Below are 20,029 nucleotides of genomic sequence, written 5' to 3'. Positions count from 1 at the left end.
CTTACATGTGTTTGTATTTCAGCTCTGCTACAGGCCCAGAAGCATTTTAATGTAAGGACCATAATACACTTCCAAGGGTGGGTAAGTACTAGCACCGTTTTACAGAGAGGGAAACTGAGGACAGAGGCAGTGACTTGTCAAGTCAGTGGCAGAGCTGCGAAAAAAGCCAGCTCCCTCTAATTGAGATGCTAGCTCCATAAAAAAATATGGTGCAGCTGAAAAAACATACTGTAATTGCACTAGGAGAGGTTCGTAAAGGGAAAAGGAGCCAACTGATTCCAATTTATCAAGACATCACTTTATTGCCACAGGAAGAGTTAAGTTACTTGTACCTGGTACATATGTACAGACTTAAACTGCACAAATTTTACAGCTGGTTTAGTTACACGCCATACATTTAAAAGTGCATAGTTCTGAAAAGAGGTGGTGCTGTAACATTTGCTAGTTCATTGTACCCACTTACCACATGCAGTTGCCATAAACACAACACCAACACCCAGATTTACCAAGCAACCAGGTGTACACACCTTTGTGCATGGTTGATAAGAGGCAACACAAGAACAAAAGCCCCTCTGTAGATAATGCAGTATAGCTAAATATGCTATAAAGAATCACTTAATGTAACATTAAATAGTGCATTACCAAGCCAATGGTGCCCCTAAGCATCCACCCTGCACTTAATACCAATGTCAAGAACCCAGTTGTGCTGAGATTTGTCAGGCTTACAAGCTGCCCTGATGGTGGTGTTATGGTAGCGCCTACAGATCAACCAAGATTGGGGCCCCATTGTGCTAGGCACTACCCAAATACAGTAATTTGTATCTACTCTTGTTACTAGAGACCTTTCGCTGCATTGTGATGAAGTGTTTGTTACATTCTAAAGTGCACATTGGGAAGAGAGTGAGATGCTGGCATTCTGCAGGGTGTGTGAATATCTATCAATAGACACACAGCCCTGTTGAATGGGGTAGTATTGCTGGTATAAAGACTATTGCTAACTTCATTCCCAGAGCACTTTACAAATTCATCCTTGCTACCCAAGAAAGCAGTGGGTGAGATCCTCAGCTGGTGTAGGTCACTAAATTCAATGATACTATGAAGCCGGACATCAGGTAAGAATCTGGCCCATTATAGGGAAACAATGCGGAAGAGTGAGAACTCAGCTGATGCTGGTCTCCAGCCCTTCTGGCTTCTCAAGGGGCTGTTCTCCAGGATATGTGAGGGAAGCATCCTGCTCTCTCGAGGTAGCTCTGAGTTTCCTTTCACAATGGGGCAGGTTGCTTGGGAGGGTGCTCTGCAAGGCTTTGCTTCACTCTGTCTAGCTAAACTAAAGCAAAACGCCTTCCCACCTCCAGGAAGACAGGGTAGAGCTGCACCTGCCTGAGGGCTGCTGTCCCATTTTCTGATCAGCCAGAGCCGAGGCACTGCGAGCGTGATGGAACGCAGCGCTGCCTCTAAAGGTTTGCTGAGGACAAGGAGCAACCTTACATGTCTCTGCTGCCTGGCAGAGCCACGGTGGCTCTATTCGTACCATATGGAAAGCAACTGGAGCCAGTTCAAAGTCAGAATGAACCCTTCCTCCAGTAAAGGACTCCGTGTACCTTCTGTTCCTCCTTGCCCCAGGGCCCCCATCGCTAGCGAGCAAGAGCGTTGGACTAAATGAAAGCTTGTTTAACAGAAAGCCCCCTGACAGCAGCGCATGGGGCCCAGTGGGACTCGTCTGTCACACAGCCACATCACTCATGCCTGCCCTGCTTTGCTCAGGAACCCCAAACACGTCAAAACCAATGGAGTAAGCCTCAGGATCTGTCTGGGAGGTAGGTCCAGTCACTTCTTTATGCCTCTCTTAAAGCTTGGGGGCGGGGGAGGGGAGAGAGGGGAACATGACTTACCTCAAGGCCACCCACCATCCCTACTCCTTCCCTTTTGGATTGCAGGGGAAGAGGGAAGGTTTGGGGCAGTGAAGCACTAGGAGTGAGGCTGGCTGCCCACCCAGTAAGGCATCATAAGTGCCATGGCTGGAGTCTGACTGCAGGCTTCTAGATTAATATTTTATATTCAGGGTGTTTTTAATAGACCCTGCTGGGCCAGGTGCAGCAAAGCACCAGCTGGAGATGCTGCACTTTGATTAAAGGCCAGAAGAGTGTCTTATGGCCACCCAACTGGGGCTGGCTCCCTTGTCTGTCCCTGTGTTCGTTACACAGAGGAGGCTGATTTTGATTTAGCACCCACTTTTGCAATGTGCTGTATCCTACCTTCACCTACAGTTACCTAGACGTCTATTCTGGGCTCACTGCCAGGACACCAGAACAGTGCACTCCCACGGGCCCTATGTAGCAAGAGTGCAATGCAGATCTCTATTCCACAGGGCTTTAGACACTGCCCTGCTCGTGTATCCATTCCTTTCCCTCCCCCAGCCATAGGCACTTGGAAGAGGAGCTATAAAAATCTTGCAGAATGGATTGTGGGTGATGATTTTCTGCAAATGCTCCTACCCACTCTGATCCTAAGAGGCAGCAGATAGAAATGGTGGAGGGCTCTCAATGCATCTAGTCTTGCTTTCTGAACGTTGGGGGCTGTGGCAGCTAGTGCTTTCCCGGCCAGCTTTGGGAGTTGAACACTGAGCAAACCATTAGTTCTGTAAGGTAGGAAGCAGAGTCCCCTTCCCCCAGAAAGGGAAGCAACAAACCTGAGTAAGATGTTGAGACTGCCTGGAGGAGTTGCCCTCTGTTGTGATGCTGCAGAGTTCTGGTTCCCTGCTGCTCTGTGGAGAGGGGCTGGTTGATGGGGGGGGGAGTCTGGCTATCAGGCAGGTGGGTATCAGAGCCAGACATTCTCTGGAGGCCAGTGATACAGGAAGGTCTCAGCTAAGGTGGATGGCTGAGTGAGGAGTGGTGCTGCCTTCCCCCGAGCCACAGAGCACTAATCTCCCCATTCCAGCAGTGCGTGCTGGCACTGCACTCAGATCTTCTCTCCAAGAAGCAGTTGAGGAGAGCCGGAGGCTGGGCTCATGCAGGGCCCTCTGGGGTGAACTTCACAAAGGCGATGGCTGCCAGTTCCTTACAAAACTCCTCCAGCACCACTACTCCCTGGAAGAGGGTCATGTGATCGATCCTGCAAGGGAACCAAAGCAAATGCTGAGGAGTGCTCTGCACAGGGGGGAGAAGCTGGCTCCCTTGCCTGGAGAGCAGAATGTTCCACCACCCCATCTCATGTCTATCCCAGAAAGTTTAGCACAGCATGGAGCACAAGCACAGGGCAGGCTTGTTACCAGAGGCTGCTTGTACTTAATTCCCTGCCACCCCGATATATCAAGCACACTGGAGTGGGGCCCTGTGCTGAGATGAGGGAAGTTTCCCTGGCGGTTAATGTCTGCTGAGACAGATACTGTGTTCCCCGTGTTACACATGCTGCAGGGCACCAGTTGATGTAGCCCAAGACAAGTACAAGCACTTACTGTTCTTCAGGGACCAGCCCCATTAACTGTCTCCGGACCAGCAGCAGCTTGGCTGGGAACTGAGACACCCGCTGGATTCTCTGCATCAGATCTCCAATCACCTAGGGAGGAGGTGAGAATTAGCTCCCTGCAGGTGGAGAGGTGCCCCCTCCCCCCAGCTTTGGGTTTCAGAGCACTTCCTACATACAGCCTTGCCCTCAGTCCAGGACTCTACTCTGGACCCGCTCAGCCTAGAGGTGCTGGCAGCTTTGTGCAAGGCTTTTTTGCTGTTTTCTGATCTCCCTCCCCCGAAGTTGCACACTAACATCAACATGAACCTCTATGCCCCACCAAGGACTTGGCATAGGGAGAAGTTACCCTGATGAGTACAGAGAAGAGTGTCCTGCAGCCAGGAGCCAGGTTCAGGTAGGGGTCCAGGAGGTATTCGTGGAGATGCGGGTGCGGGAAGAGGGCTAGGTGGGACAACACTGATGTCATTTGTAGGTTCAGTCCATAGGGCTGCAAAACAGACAAAATATGAGATCGCTTCCTTGAAGTGCCTTCCCAGAGGCAGTAGTTCTCAAACTTTTGTATTGGTGACCCCTTCCACATAGGCTTGCTATGTGTGTGACCCCCCCTTATAAATTAAAGCCACTTTTTATATATATTTAACACTATTATAAATGCTGGAGGCGAAGCAAGGTTTGGGGTGCAGACTGCCAGCTCATAACCCCCCCCAGTAATTACCTTGTGACCCCCAGTTTGAGAACCCTTGCAGTAGGAGCAGCCTGGCTTGGACTTTGCCTTTGGTTCATGTCCCTCTCATTCATTTAAAAATAGGAAAATGAGAACCTGAAAGGCCCGAAACTACCTTCCAGTGAGGTGGATCTCTGGTATTACAGGAGCACCCACAAACCCTAATCAGGATCAGGGCCTACTCCCAAGAGCTTACAGTCTAATTTGATGGTGACTTGTGTTCCTGTTGGCAGCTATCTGCTTTTGTAGGCCACCTGCAAGGTTACAGAAGTCACAGTAATGAAGCTGTTACAGCCAGACAGATCTACAAAGCTGGACACAATGTATTTCCCTGTTGAGGCTCAGTTTCAATTCAATAGTTGCATTCCCCACCGACTTGGCTGAAGCCTTGGGGTGGAATGGGGATCTGGGAGGATCAAGGATCGCAGTCCTGTGTTGTGGTCACTAGCCAATACCTTTGTATCCTACAAAATGGCTAGGTGCTCATTGGTTACCCCAAAGACAAAGCCCCGCCTCCAGCTCCCCGATCCCCAAAACAAGGCTGCAGTTTTCACCCTACCTGATCCAGGATCCGTGTCATACGGTCAAACAGCACCTTCAGGAAGTGGCCCTCATAAAATGCTGCTTGTGGGTCACAGGGCTCCAGAGGTTTTGGTTCCTGGGGCCAATTCCATGAGGATATGTTAGCAGAGCATTCCTGAAACTGACAGAAGAAGCGTGAGGGCGATGAAGGAGGACAAAGTGCTCTCAACCCTAAAACTAGGGTGAACATGGCCAGCAGCCCAAACTGCTGGGTGTGGGAGGCAGACAGGTGCACTGGCAAAACAATTGGCAATACAGCTGGTACTGTTAAAGATCAAAGGCGTTTTATATCTCCACTTGGAATGGGACAGGGAAGCCCCAGGCTGAGGGGGGAAAAAGAAAGACTTTGAAACCCTACTGGCCACCTTGTCTGAGCAGTGGGTATGTCCAATCTCAGCCAGGTCTGGCACAGACAGGGGTGGAGTGAGTTGTGTGTGTCAGGTAGAATAGTCCTGATGGGAAGGGAGCTGTGAGAAGGGAGTGGGGGCAGCAGAGAATTCAAGGGGTATGGGGACCCCATCCATGACCTACCAGCCTTAAGGCATCATGCACATAGGTATCATATCCTGCCTCCTCCAGAGAGGAGGAGGTCTTTGCCTCATCAGGAACCAGGCCCAGGAAGCTGAAAGAGAGAAGCCAACAGGAGCTGGTACTCTATGCAAATCTCCCCCTATGCTGATGTTGCCAGGGGGAGAGAAGAGAGACAGGAGTGAGTGCAGCAGATGCAGAATGTACCTGGCCTATTGGCACTGATATCCCAGCTCCTAATGTGGTCTCCCCAATTCGGCACTTAGCCTGTGCCATGGCTGGAAAGTTCCTTCCTGACCCTTACTGCAGGCACCACCTTACCCCATGAAACCTACCATAAGATTACCCTTCTGTCATTCCCTGGGTTACTGCTGGTTGTGAAGCTATGGTGAACTGCGCAGGCTAGGTAAGATGTTCCAAGCTTACTAGTGGGGCTGGATAGCCAATGCCCATTAGCTTTAGGCTAGTGAAAGCTGGAGGGGTGGGCTCCTGGTAACAATGTACCAGAAAAACACTGTCTGGAGATGGGATGCCCAACAATGAGCAAGTGTGGGGTCTTCCTTTGCAGTTCAAAGTAATAGCCCAATTTTTGTGAGCTGGAGGCTTAGATGGGCCCCTGGCATGGCTACCAATATGGGAAAGGGCCTAGGAGACAGAGCTCTAGCCTGTTATGGAAGGCTTCTGGGTAGGGCAGGATGCAAGCTGACTCAAACTCAGGGAGTTGGTTTGCCAGAAGTTCCGGTATTTTTGAACTTGCTTTCATTCTACACAGCAAAATAGGGTGTTCCTGAAATGAACTATGAAATTGACATTCAGAGGCTCGCATTTTCACTTAGCTGCTGTGTGGCAGGGTTCCTACCAGATCCCCACAGCCCAGTCATGTTGCCTGGAGCAGGGAGCCTACCAGTCCACAGAGCCCTTGCTGGAGCAGGGGTTCCCAGAGTGGGGAATTCACCCAGTTCTCACAGCCTGCGCTGCCAGGGCTGCTCTGGAATTGCACTGGGTTCCCCAAAGCCACCCCACCCTTCTGGCTGGATCAAAGCCGTGAGCTAGCCTGCAGAGGGGAGGCAAAGACGTGCTGGACATTGGGTGCATGGTCTATCATTCGTGATTCTTAGCCTCCACAGCCCAAGTGAAAGCCCTACCTGAGAACAATCTCATTCACATCTGTCTTCTCACTAGGCCTGGCAGGCCCCCGGGGGGAAGATGGCATTGGCTTTTTACATGTCCGGAAGCCTGTATCTGGAAATTCATCAGTGAAATAGGGATCTTCCTCCAGCTCCCTGCAAGGCCAGGAACAGGCATTACATTGCAGCCCCAGCTTGTGCCCACCAGGTTCTGCGCTTCCCATTTCTGTCCACTTACAGTGTGTCCTCGTAATGCTCCTGCTCATGGGTGCTCCGCTCCTCCTGCCCCGGCTGGCTGCGCAGGATGTAGCTCCGCTCCTCCAGGTTTCTCAGCACTAGGCTGTATACAATGTGCTCATGGGGTTTCCGGAGCAGCTCCTCAAATAGCCTCAGGGTAGCAAGGCTGATCTACAGGGGCAGAATCGTGGGTCATTTGTGGGACAAGTCTTTAAAACTCCCCTGAAAAGCATTCACCACTAAAACGCAGCTAGGAAGCCCAGCACTCCCCACAGGGCCATCTCAGACCATAATCCCTTCCAGGGTTGATACATGGAGTTCCCAAGCAGTTAGCTGGGGGAGGGTCTTGCAGAGGAGACCTTAAAAACAAGGGATCCTGTCTGCTTGGTGAGGACATTAAAGATTTCATAGCATGGCTGACAGGAGCAGGGGTTTGCCCCAGCATTCTACTGTTGTACAGCATGCAATGTGCAGGGGGACTGAACCCCCAGTGGTGCTGTAAATCCAGAGTGTTTGAAGTGGTTTGGGATCCTTCTAGATGAGCGATACTGCATCAGTTATTAATATCCCAAAGCACTTTACAAATTCTACAGGGATCACTTCATCCGGCACTGAGATGGAGCCACCACACAGCAACACTGCCTGACTGCTGAGGGCCGAGACTGAAAAATCCTGTATCTGACAAACTGCCTGGGGAATTTAACGAGACTGAATACAATGACCTGGCCTGGAACTACGGCAGGACCCCTCAACTCCTACCAGGGTGCCAGAGCGCCACTAGTGATCTCAAGGGAGCAGGGCCTTAGGTCTGGAAAATGGTCCAAAAGGAAGAGCAGCTTCTCCCTTTGAAATTCCAAGATGGAGGTTAGCTAGTAAAAGCTGAGTCTGGGGTCCCACCAGAGAGGGAAGAGGAGGGAGGCAGAACCATGGGAGGCTGCAGGTGGCAGCTCTGCATGCAGACACAGCCTCACCTCATCAGACAGGTGGTTGCAGTGCTCTATCAGCTGAGAGCGCAGGAGATGCTGCTGTGGAGAGTTAGTGATAGCTTCTGGCTGCCTCTCTGTGCCCAGCAGGAATGTCACCAGTTCCCGGAGCAGGGCAGGAGCGCTGATCTGCCTCACCATGGCCGTCAGCATTGCCGTAGAGGTGAGGATGCCAAGTTCAGACCTGCCAAATAATGGCAGAGGGAAAGTAATTACTGTTGCTCATCTCCGTGCAGCTGTTCAGAGGGCACATGCAGCACAGTGAGCTATGTGCTCTAAAGGAAACATCTCCACCCAAGGACCTCTAGGGACTTTACAAATAAAGCTCTGTACCCACCCACCCAGCCCCTGTGGTGGGCCAGTAGCACCGTCCCCTTTGATGGATGGGAAAACCAAGGCACGGAGACAGGAAATGACAGAGCCGGGAACAGAACCCAGGACTCCACCCGCGCTCCTCATTTTTTGCTCTGACCCTAAGATGTCACTACCTCTGGGACACTAAGAGCAATGTGAAAATAATGCAGAGTGGTATCTGGAAAGCCTATTCCAGCTCACGAAGAGAAAGTCTCTCTAGAGATGCGTATGGGCCACTGCAGCGGATGGAGGGCGCATGAAAAGGGTCAAGGCAATACCAAAGCCAGAGGCTAGACTGGGCAGTTCAGGTGTAATGAGTTTGGAAGTTTACTATGCAGGGACAAGAGAGTCCAAAATAATAGTGAAGGCCTGGAAATGCAGAGCCAAGTGTGAAACTCCATCTTGTCAGGGGCCAGCTCTGGTCCTGCCTTTGGAGGGACCCTGAGCAGCGGCACTGGCTCTATGAGCTGCAGAAGGCTTAGAACTGACCACTGGCCTCAGCACTACCCTATCTTAGGGTGGATAAAATAAAGCCCATCGCTTTGAATGACAGCTAAAGGCATTAGAAAACTGCCAAAACCACTCCCTGCGACAGGAGATCTGATTCTTCCCTTAATCCATTTTATTTTACACCCCTGCCTCATCTCCAGGATGGCTCAGATGTTCCCGCCTTTCCCTCTATTGAACTTTCTCTGCTTCCCAGACTCAAATTCCCCAGCTTGGCAGACCGGGTTAGAATCCTTCTGGTGGAATGTTCCATTCTGCCAGCAGGGGTTTCACTTTTACACTGAAGTGTAGGAAGAGGATTTTAAGACAGACTAACTTCCACAAAAGTTTGGAAGGGACGCATGTGGCCGGGGAGCTGCCTCCTTGCGGGAGTGCTATGCACCCCTCTTATCTACCACGCCTGCCATCCCAGGATCGCAAAGCACTTTTCCAATGGGAATTATTTGAGCTTCACCAGCCTGAATGCAGCATTAGCTCCATTCTACAGATGGGGAAACTGAGGCACCAAAGCAGCGACTCATTTAACGCCAGCTGCTGCCATAGCCAGAAACAGAACTGAGGTCCTGACTCCCAAATCCTTACTTTCACCACAAGACTAACCCACTTCCCTCCCTCTCATGCCTGGTGTGGGTGCCAGACCAGGTCAGCTCCCGCACCCCAGTTTACACAGGAAGCTGGTGAACAGCTGGTTGGCCCCTCAGCCTGTGTGACACGTGTACTCACATCTGCAAGAGCTGTGGCTGCAGAATTCCCTGGAAGAGATTTTCACCAATGGTCTCCGTTACGGCATCTGCAACTACCTGATGGTCGCAAATAGAGAGTAAGTAACAAGCTACCAGCTGCCTGATATTCCTATGACTCCCCTAGTTCCTTCCTGCATGACAAGAGCAGAGACTCTGCTGCTCCTTAAAGTTTCTCTCGGTGTGGTAGGGTCACTGACATATATGGGGAGTGACTGTGACATCACTGTTCCTTGGCCAGGGCTGACACATGCTATGTGGTTCTTGCACACACAGACTCTGGAGCCAAGTGACCCAAGCACTCCTATTAAAGGAAAGCATTTCCTGGTAGCTAGAAGATGGAGCCAGAACATGCTGGAGTCTTCTTAAATGGGTTCAACACAAACCACTAGACTGGGGTCATCCAGGATGGCTCCCACCCTTTAACACATCCCCGTAGGAACAAAATAATCCTGTTGTGACCTTAGCAAGTGCATGTTGTCATTTTGCAGCTGTGTGTGGCGATGCATCATGGTGATCTTCCACAATATCACACAAAGATTACAATTTCATCATACTCTGATGCAGTTCCACAGAGATCTTCAGCTGTCTGGCAAGCTGGACTCACAGACAGGCCTGATGAAATTGAGGCTGTCCTAACACACTTCAAGACACATGGCAAACCCAAAATCCAAGCCACAAAAGCCAGGATGTAAAAGTCCAGGAGCCACTGGAGTTGGTGGATCTCAAAAAAGGCACCATAGGTTGCCTTCTCCAAGGAGAATTTTACCCATAAGACAAGACACAGTTTGGTTCCCAATGGCCCACCTACCATCACATCCGTGGCTTGTAAGTCCATTAGTAGTGGCCTAATGAGGTTGTCTACTAAATGCAGGAGGAAAACAGGTGACCTGGCCTGAGTTCTAGCAGAGATATGAGCGAGGCTGGCTTACGCTGCAGCAGTCTAACTCCACTGCCAGCAGCTCATCAGGTAAAAGGCACAAGATGTTTAGCTGTAGGTGGGATGAGTAACTCAGCCAGTTTCCAATTCACTCTCGTAAATCAGTGGCTCTTTGGCTGTGCCCGAAACAGCATCTAGGGTTGGGCTAAGACAACATGATTCCTTAAATATCAGGCTCCTCACATGTTTAAATGTATATTTGTCTTGCTCTAGAGACTTGCACCCTCTGAGGCAGAGGAGATAGGAATGCTCATCTAAGACAACAAACAGTGGGGAGGAGTCACTTGTTTCTTACCGGGTGGGACTCTCTCACGAGGTGATCACAGTAATCTAACCAGCTAAAGAAAGCATCCAGGCTCCCCTTTCCTGGGAAGGAGGCCTCATCGGCAGAGTTATTCTGCAACCTGCAAAGAGATCAAAGCGGGTGAAGGACACTGTAGGAATCAACTCCAAAGCATCATCCAAGGGCTATGGTACATTGGGGTGGGGGGGGGGGGGGAAGAGAAGGAGAGGAGTCTCCTCTCTGGAGTGACAGGAGCAAAGGAAGCTGCTAGTTCTCTCAACGTTCTCGGCCCATACGGCATAGAACACCAGAGATGGAAAAGACCCGAGAGAGCAACAAGGCCAGCAGTTCTCATCTGGGGTCATGACCCACCAGGAGTGGTAGTGGTGACCACCCTGCTCTTCCCATATTGCTAAGTGGGAAGGGGGTCCCCTGTAGGGAAGAGGTTGAGGATCTCTGCTAGGCTGTACCCCCTGAGCCAGGGCAGACACCACACTGTCGCTATTCTCCAGGGACTTACCCAGTACCAGCTTGAGCCATCCCATAGTCCCCCTTGGAGAGGATACCACAGCCTAGCAAGCCTCACTATGTACCCACACCTGCGAGGTGCTCAATCCTGCCAAGGTCCATGGGAGCTGGGGTGCAGCCCCTGCAGAACAGATCTCACTAGTCTTCTCTGGGCCCAATACTTCCAGGGAGCAGCCCAAGAGTGAAAGCTGGCAGGGTCGTTCCCTTGCAGTGAGGCTGGGAATGGATTTACCCCAGGCTCTCATTATCTTCCTACTGACCCATCAACTTCCTACCTCCAGCTGACTCTCTCTAGGGAGAGGATATCTGCAGGATCGGCTGAAGTAGGGACGGCATTGTACAGGTCACACAGGTGATCAGTCACCAGACAGCAAAGGGCGCTGTTCTGTACCAGGTACGTGGCAGCTGCCTGCTGAGCGACACTTATGAGAAGCAGCAGGTTTTCCTGAGCTTTTAGTGCAACCCTGCTCTTCTGCCAGAGAGAGAGAGAGAGAGACACGTTACCACAGCACCAAGCCTGTTTATTCCCCTCCCCAGCTCAAGGGTGAATGGAACACCAAGGTTGACGCTAACCTGCTCCATCCCACTGATAGGCAAGATCATTCCCTACTCGCTGCCTGGCACCCTTCTGCTTTTCCCCACCCCATGTCAGTACCTGGCTCTTGCACAAGTTGATTAAGGAAGTGATCAGATTGTTTTCCTTTCTCAGAGGGGAGGAGCTGGAGACAGAATTCTTTGGTTTTCCAGCCAGGCTAGCACAGGGGGCGTCACCCATGGAACGCTCTCTGTCCTGCTCAGGAGATGCAGTCAGGGCTCCGTTGGTAGCCAAGCTCTCTCTCTGGCTGCTGCCAGCATCTCCCTGTGGGCTCGCAGTTAGAAGATTCTTTCCCTTGAGAATAGAGACAGGAGAGAGAGCAGTTAGCGTCACAGCAATAGCGCTTCCAGCATTGACACAAATGGGACTGATCCCAGGTACAGACAGCGAATACGTAGAAAGCTAGATAGGTGCAATATGTACCTGAACATACCTAGATATGTATATACTGCAAAAAACACCTAGAAATGCTCAGCTAAGCAGATAAAACAACATAGCATATTTCAACGGAGGATCTCATAACCCTTTGCAAACATTAATCCTCACAACTCCCCGATGTGCTGTAGGGAAGTAGATATTATCCCCATTTCACAGATGGGGGAGTACAGAGAGGTGAAGAACTATGTTTAAGGTCACACAGCAAATCCAGGGTGGCGCTAAGAAGAGAGCCCAGGAATCCCAGATCCTAGTCCTCCACTCTAAACTGCCTGATCAATGACTATGTGACCTTCTAGTCACAGAATAGGTACAGCAGTGACAAAGCAAGCTTCACACGTCCCATCAAGCCATCTGGGAGAGATGCATTACTCCCCCACGGGGAAAGGGGTGCTGAGCATCCATGACCCATGGTCTCTTTGTTAAGACTACCAGTCCAGGGGCCAATTAGTGCCAACCACTGGCTATTTTCATGGCACAAACACCAGCTCACTGAGAACTGGACTGAGATTGACCAAATTTGCTTCACCCAGGGCCCCCCAAAACAGCTGTCAGATGGGAACGATCCAGGTAATCACCAGCACCAGATTAGACACTTTGCCTAATTTTAAAGAAGCCAGCAAGATTTCAGGTGCAGAGGAGCTCAGCGTCATCCCTGAGCATGCAGCACTGAGGCAATGTCTGTGATATATGGAGGTGAGATTCGACAGCTTGCTACGCTGTGGAAATTGCCTGTTATTCAGATCACCGTGCAATCATACCCTAGCAGATCAGCCCATTGATCCCTGAAGCCTGCCTCCAGCAGTGGCCAATACCTTGCTATAAGGAAGGGATGACATGCAGGCGCCAATGGGGGCTCCTTACCTCCAGGATGTACGTGAGCAGAGCAGGATCTTGCTTGATCTTTGCACACAGAACAGCAGCAAACTGTACCTCTTCCTTCTCAGTCGCAGAGCCTAGCGCATTGCTGCCGAACTGAAGGAGCTTCTGTGGAAGGACACAGGGCGGTCAGCCTTCACAGTGATAAAAGAGGGGGTAGGACTGAGCTTATACAGTGCTGAAAGGGGTTTGCTGGCATCGGGGACGGGCATTCTTCCCTCCTCACTAGAAGCTGCTGGACACACTCCCCAGGAATATGTACCCGTATCAGTCGTACAGCCACCGATGAACAAAAGAGCAGGCAATAGCCCCCATTGAGGCAAAGTAACATTAAAGCAAAGTATTCGGCATTGCCCTGAACCCTGCATAGTGATTTACACCACTATCAATTGGGTATCAGAACAGTCATATTTTATACCCACTCTGCACTGGTGTAACATAGCACCAGGTGCATAGCACTGGGGAACGGGGCCCCCCATGGGGTCTATGTTAACATCACTGCTCATCAGAAACTTAGGCCATCAGAGCACTAAGTGAGGAAAGGTACGACGAGCGCTGCAAGGAGCGCACTTTACATTGCCTGCAGTAAGACAGTTCAGAAAGCGGCTTTGACAAGCCAAAGAGAAAGCAGAAGCAGCGCTCACCTGAACAGGTCTGTGCACATTCAGATAGTGCAATAGTGGATGCTGCACCTGTCCCAGGACTCTGCTGAAGAAGAGGAACACCTGCTGCCTCATGCCTGGAGGATACTGAGAGCAAAGGAGAGAGAGCGAAGTAAATGGGCAGTTAAGTAATATTCCCCTTCAGTGCCACAGGAAACATGATACGAAGTGTCTGAGCCAATCATTATGCCACAGATAGATAGTGAATGTATGTAACATGGCAGAGGTAAGAGCTGCAAACATCTATCCATACGCACCCTATATACTGCAGCTAGTGCAGAAGGCTAAAACACCATAAGGGTTTTCAAGTTTACATGGACTGGGAAATTCCAAGAACAGAGGGTTTTGAAGCTCTTGAAAAACACGATTCAGTTTATTATTGATTTTATCTCCTTTCTATCATCAGATAATCTGGTAAGGCTACACTGTCCCTGCTTCACGCAACCATCAAGAAAGCGTGAGAGATATAAACTGGAGCCCAGCTGAACTGTGAGAACATTAAAGGGAATGCTCTGGGATAATGTTAAGACAAACACCGAGGTTTAGTTTACAAATAGCTTTTCCCAAATGCAGCGTGAATACACATTTCCACAACCCAAATGTAAGCGAAAACTGGTTTGATTTAGGAAGTAAATATTTCCCTGCAGCACTGGTAAAACAACCATTTGCGCATTGAACAACTGACTAGAAACAGCAGTGAAATTGACCAGACTTATATCACTATCCCAGCTCCACACAATGCATAAAAATACCCTAACAACAGAAATAAATAATGTTTTGCCCTTCTAATGTACCTTTTAAGGCTCTCACAGTGCTTCAAAAACATTAATTAATTCTCTCAGTAAGTATTTATATTGCTTAATGAACTTCACTTTTAATAAATTAAGCTTCTCAGCTGCCCTGTGGTGAAAAAAAATCAATTAGATTATTTTTCCATTTTCAAAAGGTTTGTTATTCATAAGTCCTATAACTTGATGAAATGGAAAAAACAAGCAAGGATGAATCATAGCAGAGATAAAGGGGTAGACGGTACTGAATGCAACTGATTTTTATAAACACACAATAAAGACTTATATTTCCAGTTACTGTTTCCTTGTTTTTGTGTTAGGGGGAAAAAGACTATTTATAGCACAATAAGCCAAGGGATTATTAGTAACACAGGCTAGTATGGTTATAATTTTTAGCTTTTGATATTTACTCTGATAGAGTCCTTTTAAAAACACTTCTTTCCTACAAATCAAAGGATTGATCCTGCAAGCCTCAATCATGGAGTCAATGAGACTACTCACCTGAGTAAACACTGCTCACATCAGCAAAGGTTGTAGCATATGGGGAAAAGGTTCAAAAGTGCCTAAGTGGTTTAGGAATCCAAGTCCCATTTCCAAGTGATTCAGGTGCTTAGGAGCCTATGGGTATGTCTACACGACCAAGTGCCACAGTTCTGCAGCTATGCCACTGTTGCGCTGTAGTGTAAACACCTGCTACAGTGATAGAAGCACAGTAGTAAATCCAACCCCTCAAGAGGCCTAGATCAGAAAAATTCTTCAACCTAGTGGTGTCTTACCTACATCTTACCTGGGGTGTGAATTTTTCACACCGCTGAGCGATGTAGCAAGGTTGACTTAAGTTTTAGATGTAGACCAAGCCTTAGGTTAGATGTTCACTAGAATCACTGCAGCTGAACCACAGTAGCACTTCAGTGTGGACCCTGACTACAGCAATAAGAGGGGTTCTCCCATCCCTGTAGTTAATCCACCTCCCTGAGAGGCAGTAGCTAGGTCAATAGAAAAATTCTTCCATCAACCTAGTGCTGTACACTCCGGGGGTTAACTACATAACTCAAGGGTGTGGATTTTTCACACCCCTGAGTGACGTCGCAGGGTCAACCTAACTTTTTAGTGTAGACCTGGCCTTAGTCTCGCTGAAAGTCAATGGGATTTAGGCTCCTAAGGTGCTGTCTAGCCTAAAATTTGAAAGGCGTTATCTAACATGGATTAACTGCGTAGTGTAGACAAGGCCATGGGCCTAATAGGCTGCTTACACCTTCCAAGTCCTAGTCTAGCCTAAGTGGCTTCTGAAACTGGGACTTCAGACTCCTAAATCATGGATATGATTTGAAAAATTTTACCCTGGTCTCCGTTCCTTAAAATTATACTTCTTTGCTGTGAACAAGTCAGACTTTATAGTCACTGAAATCAACAGTTCCACCACTAGGGCAATGAATGGTGTTTGTTTTGGGCAGGGGTGGGCAAACTTTTTGGCCCGAGGGCTGTATCGGGTTTTGTAAATTGTATGGAGGGCTGGTTAGGGGAGGGGGTCGTGGCCTGGCCCCCACCTCCTATCTGCCCCCCCCCCGGACTCCTGCCCCATCCAACCCCCCGTTCCCTGATGGCTCCTCTGGGACCCCTGCCCCATCCACATACCTCCACTCCCTGTCCCCTGACTGCCCCCGCCACCCCATCCAATCCCTCCTCTCATTTCTGCCCTCCCCTAACCAGCCCTCTCGGGACCCCTGCCCCATCCAACCACCCCTTCTCCTTGCCCCCGACTGCCCCCTGCCACCCCATCCAATCCCTCCTCTCATTTCTGACTGCCCTCTCGGGACCCTTGCCCCCATTCAACCCCATTTCCCCCTGACCACCATCCACACCCCCGCCCACCACCCCGAACTCCTCTGCCTTCTATCCACCTCTCCTGCTCCCTCCCCCCTTACCGCACTGCCTGGAGCACCGGTGGCTGGTGGCGCTACAGCCGGGCCACGCTGCTGCCACCACCACCACGCAGCACAAAGCATCGGGTTAGGCCGGGCCCGCTCTGCAGCTGCGCTGCCCCAGGAGCTCACTGCCCAGAGCATTGCTCCAGTGGCGGGGAGAGCTGAGGCTGCAGGGGAGGGGGAACAACAGAGGAGGGGCCAGGGGCTAGCCTCCCAGGTCAGGAGCTCGGGGGCCGGACAGGACGCTCCCGTGGGCCATAGTTTGCCCATCCCCGGTCTTGGGCTTGTGCATGGCCGACTTGGTGAGTAACACGGTGTACACACCTCTGCTTTCCCCAGAGTGCTAAGGGTCTCCAAGATTTTGTGCTGCAGCAGGTATTCCAAACAAGGCCCTGTCTCCCCTGCTGGATGCTGCTTCTCCTCATACACCAGAATGTCCAGCATCTGTTTCAGGCGCCAGGGGATATCGGTCTCCTTAACTGGGGTGTTTTCATCTAAAGAGAAGGAATATATAAATCCCAAGCAAAACACGCTACATGCTGGGTAAAACAGGCATTAAGGCTTTAGCTCCATTTGATTCAAATTTATACCAAAGCTTCTTCATATCCACCCCCACGACCCCATAACTCTGAGATGGAACATGGCAGCTCTTTTAATAGTGCACAGCATATCCTGGGACTGACACGGTTACAACAACACAGCAATGCTATAATAGTTTGGGACAGGAAGTAAATAGCAAGCATATCCAACAGAAGCTGTAAGGGAAGTAGTCAGAATGTAATTACCCACAAAGCAATTTAGTCAAGACCCTGGAGCCAACACCCTTACACTTGTAAAAACATCATGGGATTGTCACAAGTGGCCAGGACTTCAGTTTTATGTCTCAGCTGGAAACCAGCACCTCTGTGCTGGGGAACGGGTTTGGTACTGTGTCAGTGTGAAGTCAACGGAGCTTCACGTTAGCGCAGAGATATGCCCAAGCAGATCAGTTTGTGGGATTAGGGCCACAGGTCATGAGAGCCTGGGCAGCACACTCACAGGCCTTACACTAACCAAGACCCAAATGAAACAAACCCTGAGAAAAAAAATCAGGCAAAACCAATCCTTTATTCATAATTCCTACTGCAGGCATCAGGACACTGTTCCATGTCACACAGGAGTGATCTTTTAGAAAGATTTTCTCTACATTCTAAGACACAGTGAAAGACTCCAAAATGGTGAATTTAAAACCTTCCCCTCCCTGCAACAGAAAAACAAGTGGGTGTTTTTGGGGACAGGTAGAATCCAGAGGAAGTTAACAAAAACAAAATTAAAAAAAAATCATCATGCCTCTCAATCAGAGATCTTTTTTAAACTAAGTTTGAGATTCGGGGGAACGTTAATAGGTATAAACACCCCCCCACCCCCCCGCAAAACAACCAATTAATTTCATCCTAGGTAATTTTAAAACATATATCCTTCCAACCTCTCCCCTTTGGCTTCCAAGCTGTAATTTTCATTTTGATATTTATCTCTGCAGCACCCCAAGCAACTAGGACACTGGTTTAAAAATTATTATCCCTATAATAGAACCCTTGATGGACCATTAGCTATAGTGACACTAAGCAGAAATGTTATAATAGAACAACAACACTGAGATAGGCAAGAGCAAAGGTCAACGTTTCTCAAACTTGCGAGTCTAAGGTTAAGCTCATAAATCCATACTTAAAGTTAGGGGCTTAAGGCCTTCTTAACACACCACAACTGTACCAGTATAACCGTGCCTCTAACTGTAAAGCAATACAACTCCCTCTAGTGTAGATGCAGTTACACTGGTAGGGACTAAGCTATACTGGGATAAGCTCTTTATACCAGTATAATCGTATGCAGACTTAAGGCTGCAGCAGTATAGAATCAGTTACAAAAAACACCTAGTACAAAAACTCTGTGTAGATCAGACCTAATTTAATATCAAGGATAAGAAATGTTGGCCATAGCATATAGTGCAGGAGCAGGCCAGCCATTCTCAAAATGTTGAGAGCGCATCTCTGAGCAACAGAGACTGGTTATTATAAGGCTCTAGACCGGAGTATCAGATATCTACAAATGTCCGGGGACACCACCCCCCTGTGGTTCTTCTGGTGGAAAGAAACAATGTCTGTGTGCCAATATAGAGCAGCATGTAGACATTTTAACGGTTTCAGGCAACATTTCTCCTGGCAGGGTTTTTATTCAGCAGGCCTTTCATTATCACTCACAGGAAGAGGATAATAGAGGGATTAACATTTTGCTCTACTCTTGTGCCAAGGCTCTCAAAGCATTTTGTACATGTTAACGAATTAACCCCAACAAATGGCCAACTATGTCTCGTCGTCTCCCTTTTACAGCGAGGGAAACTGAGGCCCTGCACAGTTAAAGGATTTCTCCAAAGTCTCACGGCGCATCAACTGGCAGAGCTGAGAAGACAACTCAGAAGTTCTAACTTGCAAAGTCCCCACCCTCCTCAGAGCTGGGGGACTAGAACCCAAGAGCCTGGACTCCCAGCCTCGCCCACCACCTACCTGTGGTCTCTAGGTAGTAGTGAGTGAGCCCTTTCCAGTGCTCGGTGAATGCCTCCAGCAGGTCAATGCTGGGCTCCTGCTGCAGAGAGGAGGGCGCGGGCATTAGTAGATAGAGCGAGCCCTTTGGGAAGGGCACTGTTCATATCCACCCACAGGCCCTACTCACAGGAGGGTCTCCCCCCTTCTGACCCCCCCCATCCCCATAGCATCCTGCTTCCTGGGAACCCCTGTCCCAATAGACATGGGGGTTAGGAGATACGCCCCCAAAGCAGAGTGCCCTGGGGCCCCTCTCCTGACCCCAACCCCATATCTCCTGGGACACCTCTCTGTCCCCCCTCCTCTCCCCAAGCCCTCAATTCTCCCCCTCCCAAGAGCACCAATCTCCTGAACCCAATAGCACCCTGGGGCCCATCCTGGGTACCCTGTAGGATGCCCCTGCCCCCCAGCTCTAGTCCCCCGTGGGCCTCATCTCCTGACACCCAATGACACCCTTGGGGGCCCAACCCAGATCCTACATCTGGGTTCTTGGAAGACCCCCCAGTTCCCTGGGTTGCCCGGGGGCTCCATTCTGGTTGCCCACCCCAGTACCCTGGCCCCAGTTGTTGCCCCCCAACCCCAATTCTCTAGGCTCCCCCCATCCCCTGACCCCAACAAAAGCTGGGGGGGTCAATCCTGGGCACCCCCCAACCCTGAACTCTGGAGGCACCCCCCCCCGCCAGCCCCGTGGGAGCCCCCAGCCTCTGACCACAACGACACCTGGAGGTCAATCCTGGGCGCCCCCTGGGAGCCCCCCAACCCTAACCCGGGAGACGCCCCCCGCAGCCCCTCCCCGGGCCCTGCTCTCCCGCCGACCCCCCAGGCCCCACCCCCGAGCACCCCGCTCCCTGGCGGAGCCGCCCCCGGCCGGGCCCTCACCGTCTCCACCGCCTGTTGCAGGAAGGCGCCGAGGCGGCTGAACATGGCGGCGCCGGCCCGGCCCGGCCCGCCGGGGGATCCCGGCCACCGACGGGGGGACCCGGCCCGAGCAGACGGAAGCCCGGGCTCCACCCGGCGGCCTGTGCGGGAGCGCGGGGCGGGCTCCCGGCGCAGGGAGTGAGGAGGGCGGGGCAGGTTCAAAACGGCAGGAGCTGGGGTCAGGGGCCTATGGGGGAGGGGCTCGGGGTGCTGGGGTCAGGAGGGCATGGGGGATCTGGGGGTCAGGGGG

At 50.6% G+C, this 20,029-nt stretch overlaps 2 protein-coding genes across 4 annotated transcripts in view; one reads left to right on the top strand and one right to left on the bottom strand.

Moving 5' to 3' along the window:
* NUDT18 (nudix hydrolase 18) overlaps nucleotides 1-415 on the top strand; it is a 15,417-nt gene extending 15,002 nt beyond the window's left edge. Inside the window, exon 5 of the transcript XR_006577530.1 lies at nucleotides 23-415. The gene's annotated coding sequence lies outside the window, so the exon portion shown is untranslated. The remainder of the gene's footprint in view (nucleotides 1-22) is intronic.
* On the bottom strand, nucleotides 277-19,912 carry FHIP2B (FHF complex subunit HOOK interacting protein 2B). 3 transcript variants are annotated; one of them, XM_045008075.1, is made up of 17 exons: nucleotides 19,741-19,912; nucleotides 18,826-18,904; nucleotides 16,610-16,779; nucleotides 13,555-13,659; nucleotides 12,896-13,018; nucleotides 11,657-11,890; nucleotides 11,277-11,473; nucleotides 10,486-10,594; nucleotides 9,234-9,310; nucleotides 7,638-7,833; nucleotides 6,668-6,837; nucleotides 6,448-6,585; nucleotides 5,306-5,396; nucleotides 4,752-4,895; nucleotides 3,815-3,955; nucleotides 3,458-3,558; nucleotides 277-3,114 (listed from the first exon to the last, which is right to left on the bottom strand). In XM_045008075.1, the coding sequence occupies exons 1-17, from the start codon at nucleotides 19,783-19,785 to the stop codon at nucleotides 3,009-3,011; spliced, it is 2,226 nt and encodes a 741-aa protein (XP_044864010.1). In that variant the 5' UTR covers nucleotides 19,786-19,912; the 3' UTR covers nucleotides 277-3,008. The 3 variants fall into 3 exon arrangements, with proteins under 3 accessions (XP_044864010.1, XP_044864008.1, XP_044864009.1); XM_045008073.1 differs by having other exon boundaries at nucleotides 18,826-18,901; nucleotides 19,741-19,911; XM_045008074.1 differs by lacking the exons at nucleotides 16,610-16,779; nucleotides 18,826-18,904; nucleotides 19,741-19,912 and adding an exon at nucleotides 14,367-14,985.
* Between the last annotated feature and the right edge of the window lie 117 nt (nucleotides 19,913-20,029).

The sequence above is a fragment of the Mauremys mutica genome, chromosome 2 (assembly GCF_020497125.1).
Source record: "Mauremys mutica isolate MM-2020 ecotype Southern chromosome 2, ASM2049712v1, whole genome shotgun sequence".
In the NCBI taxonomy this organism is placed as follows: Eukaryota; Metazoa; Chordata; order Testudines; family Geoemydidae; genus Mauremys; species Mauremys mutica.
The sequence above is the reverse complement of the archived record's forward strand: the minus strand, read 5'-3'. Positions and strand labels throughout refer to the sequence as shown.

Excerpts from the sequence above, each read along its gene's own strand:
- FHIP2B (XM_045008075.1), bottom strand. The coding sequence starts at position 19,785 with ATGTTCAGCCGCCTCGGCGCCTTCCTGCAACAGGCGGTGGAGACG. Across the intron at positions 11,474-11,656 it reads TCAACTTGTGCAAGAGCCAG|AAGAGCAGGGTTGCACTAAA; the intron begins GTACTGACATGG and ends TCTCTCTGGCAG. Across the intron at positions 4,896-5,305 it reads TGCATGATGCCTTAAGGCTG|TTTCAGGAATGCTCTGCTAA; the intron begins GTAGGTCATGGA and ends TTCTTCTGTCAG.